The sequence below is a fragment of the Carlito syrichta genome, unplaced genomic scaffold (assembly GCF_000164805.1).
Source record: "Carlito syrichta isolate Samal-C Ts95f unplaced genomic scaffold, Tarsius_syrichta-2.0.1 Scaffold316392, whole genome shotgun sequence".
In the NCBI taxonomy this organism is placed as follows: Eukaryota; Metazoa; Chordata; class Mammalia; order Primates; family Tarsiidae; genus Carlito; species Carlito syrichta.
In genome coordinates this window covers 214,760-229,151 of record NW_007260488.1, presented here as the reverse complement: position 1 = coordinate 229,151, position 14,392 = coordinate 214,760, and the positions used below count along the sequence as shown (strand labels likewise).

The window sequence follows — 14,392 nt, the reverse complement described above, 5'->3', positions numbered from 1 at the left end:
AGGGAGGGAGGGAGGAAGATGGAGGAGGAAGGAAGGGAGACAGGGCATGGGAGGGAGAGAGACAGTGAGAAAGGAGGGAGAGTGGGTGGGGAGGGAGACGGGGAGGGAAGGAAAGAGGGTAGCAGGAAGGCAGGGAGGGAGGGAGACAGGGAAGGGAGGGAGGAATACCCCCCAGACTCCGCAGGGCAGCTGTCTACTGGGTGAGCTGAGGCCATGAGGTCTTCCCCTAAGAAAGGCCACCAAGAATCAGTGGGGCAGTGAAGCTGATGGAAGGTCGGTTGACAGCAGCTTGACAGATCCTGAGTCCCACAGCCTGCTCCCTCTGACTCTGTGCCAGGGCCAGCTCCACACACTCCCAGTCCCAGGACTCAGTCTTTCCCTAACTGGAGGGTGTATGAGTCACCTTGGGCTGCTGTAACAAAGTATCACAGATCAGGTGGCTTAATCTGCAGTTTAGTTTCCTCACTGTTCTATTTCCTCATTGTTCTACGGACAAGAAGTCTGAGATCAAGTTTCCTTTTCAGGGTTGTAAGGGAGATCTGCTCCATTCCCCCCCAGCTCCCCCCCCCCCCCACCTTTGGGTCCACTTGGCATTCCCCTGTGAGCATGTCTAGTTCTTCAAAAAAATTACCAACAGTAGTCTTGTTTGATTTGGGCCTGCCTCATCTTAATTACACCTGCAGCAACTCTATTTCCAGCAAAAGGCACATTTCTAGGTACTGGGGGTTAGGACTTCAACATATACATCTCAACCCATAACCGTGGGACTTTTCCAAAGTGCTTCCAACCCTCACTGATGGGCCCACTTACTCCCTTGGGAACGCTGAACAGCCTGCCCTCTGCTCCCACCACCCATCTGTCCCATTAGGTCTGCTGGGTTTGTGGGGTAGAGGGTGGGACCCAAAACCCTCAGTGCACTGTTCTCTCAGGGTGATACACCGGGTCTGCCCACTGCCCCCGTGCTGGCTCAGCCCCTTCACCCCTTGTGAGGCCCATGTGGCCGTCCTGCCTGCTGACCTTGGCACACACTCTGCTCACTGCCCAGGTCCAGCTGAGAAATCTGATGGGGGGGTGGCGATGGTGGCATGTCGCATGTCCCATGCGGGGCTCTGCATGGATTCCCTCACCTAATCATCTAGCATGTACACCAAGAGATGCTCTTACAGTCCCACTCTATAGGGGCCGATGGAAGGTGGGGCCCCCCAGATTCATACCCGGCCAGTGTGCCTACTGTTCCCTGGGACTGTACCACCCCTTCTCCCCATGCTCACAGCACTCTGAGTATGAGGTACACGTACCCAGCCAGAGGCTGTGTCTGGGACACAGGGGTAATACTGACACTAGGCACCGTCACTTCATGCAGAGTGGACAGACCTCATCAGGCCTCCCATGCTGACTCATCTTCTCCTCTCTGGGACTGCCCCTGGCCTCATGCTCAGGCAGACCCTCTCCAGGCCCTCTCAGCCTACCCTGTAGCCTCTGACTCTCTCTGTGCCCTCTGGGCCTGTGTTCTCAACTATACCTGCCTGCCATCACCCTTCTCCATGGCCTGTGTCCCTAGACAGGTCTGCAGCGCCCATCAGGAACTGTCCAGTGTCCCGTGCCATTGTGCCCTGCATAGAAAGGGGCTACTGCCAGACTAATTCATACCTGTAGAATACTTCAGTCCAGGACTGAAAAGGCAGGCAGGAGCTGCCTCCCAGGAGGACCTTGGGTACCTTATCAGGAAGCCTGGTTTTAAGTGTGGAAGCCAGGCCCTGCGAGAGGAGGGGGAGTTGGCAGGTGTACTCTGGCCACCCAGACTGAGAAGGCTGGCTTCTTTTGCATGGCAGGGTCTGTGGCATTGTCATCCCTTGGAATTATCCACTAATGATGCTATCCTGGAAGACTGCTGCCTGCCTGGCTGCTGGGAACACAGTGGTGATCAAACCTGCCCAGGTGTGTGTGGGCTCACTCTGGACAGGGCCTGTGGGTGTGGAGAGCATGGGGAACTCACCCTGTATGGGAGGATGCTGAAGGCCCCTCTTGGCCACGCTGGCTCCAGAAGAAGGGTGATGCCAACTGCTTTCCCAGGGCTCCACTCACAGTGGGTAGAGATCTGCCTGGGGCTCAGAGCTGCCCAAAGCGGACTCTGTTCTTTCAACTGTGGAGTAGTTGAGACCTGCTGGCTGTGCTGGTGCTCACAGCTTCCCAGTGAGGATAGCCAGGGGTCTCTGCACCAATGCTAGCACTCTGGATTCATGGAACAGATACCTTCCTTGGTCCTTTGCCCAGGCCCCACACTCTGAGACAGCCTGAGTAGTCTATCAGTAAAGCTGGTGTCATGTCTCTTATGTGGCTTCATAGACCCAGAGTCCTGGAGTGAAGCAGGATAAATGATGGGATCTGTAACTCCCAGCCCCTCGTAGGGAAGCTACATGGTGCAGTGGAGGGGGGGTATAGGGGCAGGATGTCAAGGGTCACTCAGGCTTTCTGGGAGAGTCTTCCCTGGGACAAGAACACCATCCATGAGCCTCGGTTTCTTTATCTGTTCTTTGGCTTAAGTCTCTCCTCTGCCTGCCCCCCAGGGTACTGTGAGGAACTGGAGGCAAGACTATCCCTAACGTGGCATGGGGTGTGTGCCCAGGGAGGGTTCCTGCTTTCCAGTTTCTTTGGGGCAGTTTGGCCCCAAGGGTATTGGCGTAATTTTTAAAAAAAGATAGCTGACATATTGACATAATAAAAAAATAGTGATAGCCAAGGTTTATAGTATGTCCTCTGAGTCAGGCACCTCTCAAACATTTGAGCGTGTATAACAATGGAGCAATTTACATACATTTGCTTATTTAAGCAGCCCTCTGAGGAGACATAACCTCCTGCTTTAGAAATGATCACTGTCCAGGAGGGGGCCCAGGCCTGGCCAAGGGGCGGAACCCCGCGGGGAAGAGAAGTCAGGTCACCAGAGGTTGGCAGGCCCTACTTCTCAGCTGGAACGGTGGGGAAGCTGGCTGGGCTGGCAGTGACCCCTGCCTGGGATTGGCCACAAGTCATTTTTCCTCTGGCTTTGCCGGGGTCTTCCTGGTGGCGTGATCCCCGACTGCTCCTCCTTGCTTGCTGCTGGGCTGCACAAAGGGAAGACGGGGAGGGAAGGCACAGCCTCACTTCTTTAGCTAGTTTCTTTCTTGACCCCCTCCCCCCAGGTGACCCCACTCACAGCCTTGAAGTTTGCAGAGCTGACACTGAAGGCTGGCATTCCCAAAGGCGTGGTCAACATCCTCCCGGGATCTGGTAAGGCCCATGGATGGGGAGCAGGGCCGGGGTTCATGGAAGCCAGATATACCCTTGGCCTGAGTGGGATCCACCTGGATAAGGTGTCCCTGAGGGACAGAGCAGCCTGGTGAGAGCCTGTGTGGGCATCTGGCCTAAAGGGATGGAGGCCTACTAGCACAGGGGAGAAATCTCCTTCACCTAGAAGGGTTTTAGCCTTGAAATGGAGAAAGGAAATATTAGGTAGTAGCTTGAACCCACAAGACCAAATGAAGAGAACCAGAATTAGCAAACAAGGTTAACTCTATAAATATATACTGTTCTCCTTTGTTTTTTCAAACTTTCTAAAATTTTTTCACTCTATCGCCCAGGCTGGAGTGCGGTGGCATGCTTATAGTCGCCACAGCCTGACCTGCTGGGCTCAGGCAATTCTTTTGCCTCTGCCTTCCAAGTAGCTGGAACCACAGGTGCAAGCCATCATGCCTGGCTAATTTTTAAAAATTTATTGTAGAGATGAAGTCTTGCCAAGTTATCCAGGCTAGTCTCAAACCCCTGGGTTCAGGCTATCTTCACGCCTTCACCTCCCAAAATGCTGGGATTACACACATCAGCCACTGTGCCCAGCTCAACTTCTTTAATAGACATAAAATTCTGTAAAGTAATAGTTCTGGCCAGGCACAGTGGGTCATCCTGTAATCCCAGCACTTTGGGAGTCCAGGTGAGAGGATTGACTGAGCCTGGGGATTCGAGATCAGCCTGGGCAACTTGGTGAAAGCCCGTCTCTACAATAAATCACAAAAACTAGCCGGGCATGGCAGTGTGTGTCTATAGTTCCAGCTACTTGGAAGGCTGAGGCGGAAGGATTGCTTAAGCCCAAGCAGGTTGAGGCTGAGGTGACCATGAGTGTGCCACTGCACTACAGCCTGGGTGACAAGAATGAGGCTCCAACTCATAAAATATATATATATATTTTAATTATATATATATGTATATATAATTACAATTTTTTCTATTTGCTATAGACCCAATAATACAATTACATATATGTTGCTTTTAAATCAGTTAAGAGAAGAAAGGAGATGAAATGTGCATTTATACTGTCTTTTATCATTGCATAATTGCTTTTTCTAAAGCTCTTATTTTTAATGTAGATTCTAATTACTTTCTATGGTTGCTTGCTTTCAACTTAAAGACCCTTTAGTATTTCTTGTATGATGGGTCTCCTAACAACAAATTCTTTCAGTTTTTGTCTGAAAATGTCCTTATTTGTTTCCACTCTTTGAAACATAATTTTGCCAGATATAAGATTTTTAGTTGAGAGTTTTGTTCTTTTAGTACTTTGAATATAGTAATATACCAGAGAGTGACATTTTAGTTAACAACGAACCACATTTAAGAGAGTGGTTTCATAAAATTATAATGGTGCTGAAAAATTCCTACCACCTAGTGACATTATAGTTGTTGCGAGGTCTAGTACAATGCATTGCTCATGTATTTATGGTGATGCTGGTGTAAACAAACCTGGTGTGCTGCTAGTAATAAAAAAGTATGGCACATTCAACTATGTATAGTACATAATACTTGAAAATGATAACACATGCCTCTTACTACTTTACTTATTTATTAAACTATAGTCTTATCATTATTTTAGAGTGTATGCCTTCTACTTATAAAAAGCAGTTAACTATACAACAGCTTCAGGAAGGTCCTTCAGGAGCTATTCCAGAAGAAGACATTGTTGTAGGAAATGACAGCTCCGTGTGTGTCACTGCTTTCCCTTGAAGATGTTCCAGTGGGACAAGATGTGGTGGAAGACAATGACTTTGATCATCCTGACCCTGTGTAGGCCTAGGCTAGAGTGTATGTTTGCATCTTAGTTGTTAGTGAAAAAGTTTAAAAGGTAAAATAAAAATTAAAAGAGTAAAATAAAATAGGAAAAACCAGCAGGGCATGGTGACTCACATCTATATTCCTAGCACTTTGCGAAACTGAGGTAGGAGGACTGCTTGTGGCAGGAGTTTAAGGGTAGCCTGGGCAACCTAGTGAGACCTCATCTCTACAAAAAAATCAAAAATAGCTGGGAGTGGTGGCATGTGCCTGTAGTCCCAGCTACTTACGGGGCTTAAGTGGGAGGACCACTTGAGCCCAGGAGTTTGAGACTACAGTGAGCCATGTTCATGTCACTGTATTCCAGCCTGAGCGACAGAGAGACCTTGTCTTAATAATAATAATAATAGCCAGGCTCGGTGGCTCAGGCTGTAATCCTGCGCTTTGGGAGGTTGAGGTGAGTGGATTGCCTGTGCCCGCGGGTTCAAGACCCACCTGGGCAAGTGAGACTTCATCTCTACAATAGATAAAAAAATTAACTGGGTGTGGTAGCACGGACCTGTAGTTCTAGCTACTTGGAAGGCTGAGGCGGAAGGACCGCCGGAGCCCAGCAGGTCGAGGCTGTGGTGGCCAGGAGCAGCCACTGCACTCCAGTCTGGGCGACAGAGTGAGACTCCAACTCAAAAAATAAAATAAAATAAAATAATAATAATAATAATAGAAAAAAGCTTATGGAATAAGTATTTAAAGAAAGAAAATATTTTTGTACAGCCATACAATATATTTGCATCTTAAGCAAAGTGTTACAACAAAAGAGTCAAAAAGTTTTAAAAAATTAGAAGTTTCTAAAGTAAAAAAGTTACAGTAAGTTAAGCTTAATTTATTACCAGAGAAAGAAGAATTTAGTGTAGGCTAACTGTCCATTGTTTATAAAGTCCGCAGTAGTGTAGAATAGTGTCCTAGACCTTCACATTCACTCACCATTTACTCACTGACTCACCCAGAGAAGCTTCCAGTTCTGTAAGCTCCAGTTATGCTAAATACCCTATTCAGGTGTGCCATTTGTATCTTTTATGCCATATTTTTGTTGTACTTTTTCTATGTTTACTATGCACAAATACTTACCATTGTATTGCAATTGCTTAAAGTATTGAGTACAATAACATGCTTTATAGGTTTGTAGCTTAGGTACAAGAAGCTATCCCATAAAGCCTTGGTATGTAGTTGGCTATACTGTCTAGTTGTGTGTATGATGTTCACACAATGACATCACCTAAGGGCACATTTCTCAGAAAGTATCCCCATTGGTAAGTGACCTATGGTTATGTATCATTCCACTGGCTTCTGGCCACATTGTATCTGATGGGAAGTCTGTTAATTGTATTGGGGTTTCCAGATATATGGAGTGATTAGACATTTTTCTTTTGCTACTTTCAAAGTTTTCTTTGAATTTCAGCACTTTTACTGTCATATACAGCTGTGGATCTCTTTGAGCTTATCTTATTTCAAGTTAATTGAGCTTCTTGGACATATAGATTAATGTTTTTCATCGAATTTGGGAAGTTTTCAACCATATTTATTCTAAACTTTTTTTTCTGTTCTTTTCTCCTTCTCCTCTCCTTTTTTAAAGTTCCATTATGCATATGTTGGTGCACTTAATGGTGTCTCACTTTTTTTCTGAGGCTCTATTCAATTTTTTGAAATTATTTCTTCCTCTGTCCTTTTGACTATATAATCTCTATCAATCTAGCTTCAAGTTCACAAATTCTTTCTTCTGTCAGTTCAAATCTACTTTTGAGCCCCTCTACTTAGTTTTTTATTTCAGTTATCATACTTTTTAATTTCAGAATTTCTGCCTTTTAAAAAATACTGTATTGTTTTATTGGTAGGTTCTTTTAGTTCTTTAAACATATTTATAATAGTTGCTTTGAAGTCTTTGTCTTTTAAATACAACTTGGGACCCACTCACAGATAATTTTTATTGTTGTTTTTTTTTTTTCTTCTCTTTCTTTCTTTCTCTCTTTTTCCTGTAATGGGTCATACTTCTCTGTTTACATGCATGTTTCACACTTTCTTGTGAGAAACTGGATATTTCAGGAACTAGATTGTAGCAACACAGGATACTGATTCCTCTCCTTCCTTTTCAGAACTTGATTTTGTTATTTGCTTGTTTATTTGCTTAGTGACTTGGTTAGACTATTTTAGTGAAATCTATTTCTCCCATAGTATGTAGTTTCAGAGGGCATAGCCTTGAACATGCACAGTCATCCTGGGATGACAGTTTCAGCAGGAATCTCTTTGACTCTTTTTTCTTGGTTTCTCTGTGAAGCTATCTGCCTTCTTTGGTATCACACCCAACTGTTCAGCTTCATTAATTTCAGGCTGCTTGCTCTGTTGTTTTAAAAAAATGTTCTGGGGGCATAAATTGCTCTATAATCTGATCCAATTAAATTTACAGGTGTAGTTTTTTATGCCAGCCCAGGAGGGCTCTTCCCTTGTGGTTTGCTCTCACCCCAGAAGGGCTCCTCCCTTGTTTTCTCTGTTAAATTATCTGACCAACAGTTTAGCTTATTGTTTTCAGAGAGCTACCAGCCTCCTCTTAATTGCTCACCTCTAGAGTCTTGTTTTTGAGAGTGCACTTAGGATTGAATTTCCCCAACAGTTTGAAATCAAGTCAGTTCCTTTGAGAAGTGTTTTGGAACTTTCTGTTCTTATGGATAGCCTGTTTCCCTGGGTAGTCTCTGAGCCACTGCTGCAGGCACAGTTCCTAGGAGGGAGCTGGGGCTGGGTGGGGGAGTTCCCAGTATTCTCAGGTCGCCCCACCTGGGGTAGAGCTTTCCCTTTATGAGTATGGGCTGGGTGGAGAAGGGGAACCCCCAGCATCTAAGCCATACTCACCAAGAGTTTGACCTCTGCAACTCAGAGTTGGAGGAGAAGAGAGATGCTGGCGGCCTGCCCCTTCTGGCAGATGCCCTATCCCTTGACTGGGAGCTGGGAGGAGAGGGAGACCTGCCCTCCTGGCCACACCTGCCTGGAGTGGAGCCTCCATTGGGTGGGTGTGAAGACGTAGAGGGAAGGAGCAATTTTTTTTTCTTTTTGAGTCGGAGTCGCACTCTGTTGCCCAGGCTGCAGCACGCTCATGGCCACCGTAGCCTCGACCTGCTGGGCTCAGGTGATCCTTCCGCCTCAGCCTTCCAAGTAGCTGGAACCACAGGCATGTGCTCTGTTCTATAATTCTTTTTTAAATAACCAGTCATTTTATTCTAGGACAAAGATTTACCATGCAAGATTTTTAAAATATAAAATAGTTTCCTTTTTTCATATGTTTTTTAAATCTCTCTTACTAGTTATTTTTTAATCTTGTTTTAATGTATTTAATTTGGGTAAAGTAGTTTTCATGGCAGCTTGATTTTTTAAAGAGAAAAAACTTCTTTAATCAATATTTTGGTTTTATATGAGTTTTTAATGTTTACAGTTTAGTTTGAATAGGTTGAAGTGTATAAGACAAACGAAATATCCAAGTAACCTTGAAACAGTAAGTTTTACTGAGGGTCTTTCTCTAGAATCACATCTAGAAGACTCTATCTAACTCTACACTTGCAGGTAATCATTGAAGCTCTGAATTTTCCTTGTTGTAATTTGTCCATCAGTTTAAAATGTGCCCCAAAATGGGCCATAATGTGTAACCAGCTGGAGTCTCAGAAAACCTGGCATACCATTGAATCTTTTTCATGTTTTAAAAATGTCCATAGTCATGGTTGAATCCTCTGGAGCGCCTCGGGTTTGAGGGGGTATTGTTTCTTCCATGGGTAGTTTTCCCCAGGAAGTTTTAGGTCTGTTTTACTGGCAGAACATTGTTAGCTTGTTCCAGAACCACAGTGCTCTCATACTGAGGGGATTACTTGGTCCTTGATTTCTTCAGGAATGTTTAGAGTTTCAGTCTCTTGACTGTTTAAGATTGCCAATAAGTTGATTTTTTGTTCTGGCACTACTTTTTTCTTTTTGAGTTGGAGTCTCCATCGCTCAGGCTGGAGTGCAGTGGCATGCTCATAGTTACTCCAGCATCGACCTGGTAGGCTCCGGCGATCCTTCCACCTAAGCCCTCCAAGTTGCTGGAACTACAGACATGCAATACCACACTTGGCTAGTTTTTTGTTTGTTGTAGAGATGAAGTCTTGCCAAGTTGCCCAGGCTGGTCTCAAACATGCGGGCTCAGGCAATCCACTAGCCTTGGCCTCCCAAAGTGCTGGGATTACAGACTGAGTCATTGATCCTGGCCCTGGCACCACTTTTTCCTGAACTGTATCCGTTCCCAGGGAAATAGTGGTTCCAATTTTACTTAATAAGTCTCTACCCAATAATGGGTTAGGACATCTGGGGCATATAAGACTGAGTGACTAATAATACTAGACCCGGCCTCACAAGCAAGAGGGAAAGTAAATCGCCCTACCTTAAACCATCCGACTATTCTCATTACTATGTAGTGGTGGTTGGAGAGGGGACTGACAGGCTGGATCAGGACAGAGTAAGTGGCTCAATGTCTGCAAGGAACTCAGTTTCTCCACCTGCCACATCAAAAGTAACCCTAGGCTCCACTGGAGTGATGGTGATGGAGCATGCTGAAATCAGAGCTTAGCAGGCTCTTGGGTTCCATCAATTGTTGCGTGTAGGCCTCTTATCTAAGAGATTAGCAAGGAGCAGAGATAGGCTAGGGTTGCCAATCAATCGTCCTGATTTAAGATGGTTGGAACAGTCCCTCTTCTAGTACCCTTTTCTCCCACTGGTTCCAGCATCTGAGGCTGGTGGGCTCTGTTTGGTTGTCTGGTTTTCTCGGCCTTCTAGGGTCACTCTGAGGTGGCAGATTAATTACGGGAGCTAAAAGCCAGTCTTTTACCTTTTTGTCTCACTCTGTTGTCCAGGGTGGAGTAAAGTGGAGTGCTCACGGCCACCACAGCCTTGACATGCTGGGCTCAGGCGATCTTTCCACCTCAGCCTTCCAAATAGCTGAAACTACAGGCACACACCACCACACCTGGCTAATTTTATTTTTTTTGAGTTGGAGTCTTACTCTGTCACCCAGGCTGGGCGTCAACCTGCTGGGCTCTGGCATTGGCCTTCCAAGTAGCTGGGACTATAGACGCGCGCTACCACGCCCAGCTAATTTTTGATCTATAGTAGAAATGAGGTCTTGCCAAGTTGCCTGGGTTGGCCTTGAGCCCATGGACTCAGGCAGTCCACTCATCTTGGCCTCCCCAATTGCTGGGATTATAGGCTGAGCCACCGAGCCCAGCCCCAGCTAATTTTATGATTTATTGTAGAGATGAGGTCTCACCAATTTGCCCAGGCTGGTCTTGAATCCTTGGGTTCAGACAATCCTCTCACCTTGGCCTCGCAGTGCTGGGATTATAGGTGTGAGCTATTGCGCTCAGCCCAGTCTCATCTTTATTAGCTTCTGTCCTGTCCCCGTTTTTGAAAACTTTAAAGGCCTCTTCTACCAAGGTTGACAGCAGGGTCTGGGGTACTGCCTCCAGTTTCTCTAATTTTTTCCTAATGTCTGGAGCCAACTGAGTAATGAAATGTATGGCAAGTAATGCCCTGCCTTCTGCTTACTCTGGGTCAGCATTGGTGAAAGGCTTCAGTGACGCTCTCGAGGGATCTGGGTTTTTCTCTTTCTCTCGAGTCATCTCTCTAACCTTATCATTGTACTCGGGCTTCACTATGCATTTTTCCATTGCCTTTGACAGACAAGTAACAAAATGACCTATCCTAGCCCCATCAGTAGCATCATCATAATCCCATCAGCAGCATTGCTCTGGAATCCACTCAGATGACAGTGTAGGGAGGATTCATGGTCACTGGGCTATTGGTGAACTCCTCGGCTTTTCTTAGGATGCACTTGTTTTTATTTTAGGTACAGCAAGATTCCCAAGCTTACACCAGGTCTAAGTCCTACTGACTTGGAGCCTGTACTCAGCGCGACTGGTAACGGATGAGATGGCATAGCAAACAAACCAAAAAGAGAAAATGGGTCCAGATGGGGGTTACACAAGAACTGGACCCACGTATGGTTAATTTTTTTCACAAAGACAACATACAGAACTGACAGGACTACATGCTCAGACAGACAAATGATGTAAAAAAAAAGAACACATGCCTCTTTTTCCCACATGGAGAGGCAGGGAGAGACAAAGTACTGAGGGTTTGTAAATAGAACTACAAAATTATAAGCCAACATGCCAGCTGTCATTTCTCTTGCAAGAGCCAGCTAGGAGAGTTGCAATCTGTCCTGCTGCACACATGGGCAACCAATCCCAGCACAACTCAGGTGGGACCCACCGGGAGGGACTCAAACCCACCAGGGAGGGACTCAAACCCACCAGAAAAAGAAAAGAAAAGGAGAAAGGACGGAAGAAAGTCTCCATGGAAAAATCAAGAGAACAAATGACAAAGTAAGGGGAAAGGAAGTGTTGTCTGAGGGGGGTGCACAGGGAACCCCAGGATGCTGGAGAAAGACCCATCAGTCATGGTGACACTGAAGCAAAAGTTCAGATGGCCACTTGTCAGTCCCACGAGGGTCCTGTTTGATGGTCCTGCTGGCCCCAAGCCTCCCCCACCCTAAGGTGAGGGAAAATGCTCTCTTTGTCCCATTGTCCCAGCAGAGTCACCAAGAAATATGTTACTGACTATGGGTTCTTAGGCTCTCATAGAATAGACATTGACATGAGGCCAAATAGTTTCCCAGACAAGGATCTTATGCTTGAGCCCAAGAAGTGCAGCACAGGAGGAAGAGTTCTCTGCAGGCTCTACAAAGACATTTGGCTGGGCCCTTTTATTAGATCAGAGAAGGGAAGTGACATCAGAGGAAAGGTATGTTAGCAAGACCAGGGAGGGGTTTTAACCACTCAAGCATAGTATGGATACACGCTCTTTATACGTTGGGTGTACAAAAAGTGGTGGATAAGCCCCACCTGGGATGGGAATTTTTAGTATTGTAATGGGGCAAGGGGTTAGAGTGGGTCATTTTTCTGGACCTGTATGCACGCGGGTGGAGTGGTTAATTCTTTTTAAGTAAGATTTTGTTTTCTTCTGATAATGTGCAAGGTCTGGCAGTCAAGTATGTGTGAAGAAATATGTTAGTGGGATGGAAGCCAAAGCCCATTCTTTTTTTTCAAGTTTAGAGTTGTGGCGTTCATGTGAGGATCTGCTACATAAGTAAATTATGTGCAGGTAAGGACTGGGCTTCCAGTAAGCCCTCTCTCCTCCTGGTAGTGAACCTGGTACCCAATGGATGGTTGTGTGCCCCTCATCCTCCCTCCTTCCCTTTCTCCTGTAGTATGACCAGTGTTTAGAGTCCATTTATGGGTGAGAACATGTGGTATTCAGTGTTTTGTTTCTGTGACAGTTCACTTAGAATGATGGTCTCCAGCTACGTTCATGTTGCTGTGAAGGACATGATTTTGTTCTTTATGGCTACATCTTATTTAATCATATATATTGACCACATTTTCTTTATCCAGTCCACTTTTGATAGGCATCTGGGCTGTTCCTTGTTTTTGCTATTGTGAGTAGTGCTACAGTGAACATGTGTGTGCAGGTGTCTTTTTGGTGGAGTGATTTGTGTTCCTCTGGGTACATTCCCAGAAGAGGAATTGTTGGATCATACAGTGGCTCAATTTTTAGTTCTTTGAGAAAACGCCACATTGCCTTCCACAAAGACTGAACTAGTTTACACTCCCACCAACCCTGAAGAAGCGTTCTCTTTTCTCTGGTGCTGCGCCATCATCTGATGTTTTTTGACTGTTTAATGATAGCCATCTTAACTCGTGTGAGGCAGTACCTTGTAGTTTTGATTTGCATTTCTCTGATGATTAGTGAGGCTAAGTATTTTTTCATATATGTGTGGGTGGCTTGACTGTCTTCCTTTGAGAAGTGTCTGTTCATGTCCTGTGCTTACTTTGTAACGGGATTTTTTGGTTTTTCCTGTCAATTCATTTGAGTCCCATTCTTATTCTGTCTCACTTTTATGTCTTTTCATGGCTTAATAGCTCATTTCATTTTTGTCATTAATATTCTGATTTAACACAGTTTATTTACCCACTCACCACCTGAAGGATATCTTGGTCGTTTCCAAGTTTTGGCAATTATGAATAAAGCTGCTATAAACATCTGTGTGCTGGTTATTGTGTGGACACAAGTTTTTAACTCCTTTGGTAAGGAGTGCAATTGCTGATCTTGTGGTAAGAGTATGTCTAGTCTTTTAAGAAGCTGCCAAACTGTCTTCCGAGTTGCCTTCCCACCAGCAATGAATGAGAGTTCCTGCTGCTCCACATCCTTGTTAGCAGTTGCGTTTGTCAGTGTTCTGGATTTTGGCCATTCTAATATAGTGTGCAGTGGTATATCATTGTTGTCTTAATTTGCATTTTCCTAATGACAAATGATATTGAGCATCCTTTAATATACTTACCTGCCATCTGTACATCTTCTTTGATGAGTTGTTTGTTCATATCTTTTGCCCAGTTTTTAATGGGCTATTTGTTTTCCTATTGTTGAATTTTAAGACTTCTTTGTATATATTTTGTATGCCAGTCCTTTATCAGATATATTTTTTGCAAAATATATCTCCCACAAACAATGGTTTAACAGGGAGTGGTGGAATGGCATTAGTATCAAAGGCACTCATAGAGCTTTAACTATATAGAGAGAGAGGTTGCCAGGTTCTCATTCCAAACCTGCTGAACCCAAACCTTCCCAAGTGCACCTGACCATGTGAGTTTCACAAGCCTGGAGGTAGGGGAGCAGTGAAGGAACTGGGGAGATACAGGACCCCTGAGCTGGAAGATTCATGGGCTAGGGGAGGGAGGTGTCAAGAATGACTTCTAAGGCCGGATCCAGTAGCTCATGGCTATAAGCCCAGCGCATTTAGAGGCTGAGGTGGGAGGATCCTTTGAGGCCAGGTGTTCAAGACCAGCCTGGGAAATGAAGTAGATTCTGTCTTTACAAATAATAATAATAATAATAATTAACTTGGCATGGTGGCACTCTAGTCCTAGGTACTTGGGAGGCTGAGGCAGGAGGGTTGCTTGAGCCCAACAGTTTGACAACTGTGAACTTTGATAGTGTTACTGCACTCCATCCTGGGCAATGGCACAAGATCCTGTGCCCCACGCCCCTCAAAAGAAAGCATGACTCCCAGGTTCTTGGCCTGAAAAAACTGGCTGAAGGGAAAAGGAGAGGTTGTTTACTGAAATGGAGAACCGTGCAGAAGAGCAGCTCTGGAGGAGAGACTAGGAGTTCAGTTTCAAGTATGTTGAATCCGAGA

At 45.3% G+C, this 14,392-nt stretch overlaps 1 protein-coding gene across 2 annotated transcripts in view; it reads left to right on the top strand.

Annotated features, from left to right (window-relative positions):
- The window catches only part of ALDH1L1 (aldehyde dehydrogenase 1 family member L1), a 78,250-nt gene that overhangs the window by 47,753 nt on the left and 16,105 nt on the right, over window positions 1-14,392 (top strand). For both annotated transcript variants that reach the window (XM_008074335.2, XM_008074336.2), the window contains 2 exons: window positions 1,833-1,938; window positions 3,180-3,267. In XM_008074335.2, coding sequence (XP_008072526.2) covers window positions 1,833-1,938; window positions 3,180-3,267 — 194 coding nt within the window. The remainder of the gene's footprint in view (window positions 1-1,832; window positions 1,939-3,179; window positions 3,268-14,392) is intronic.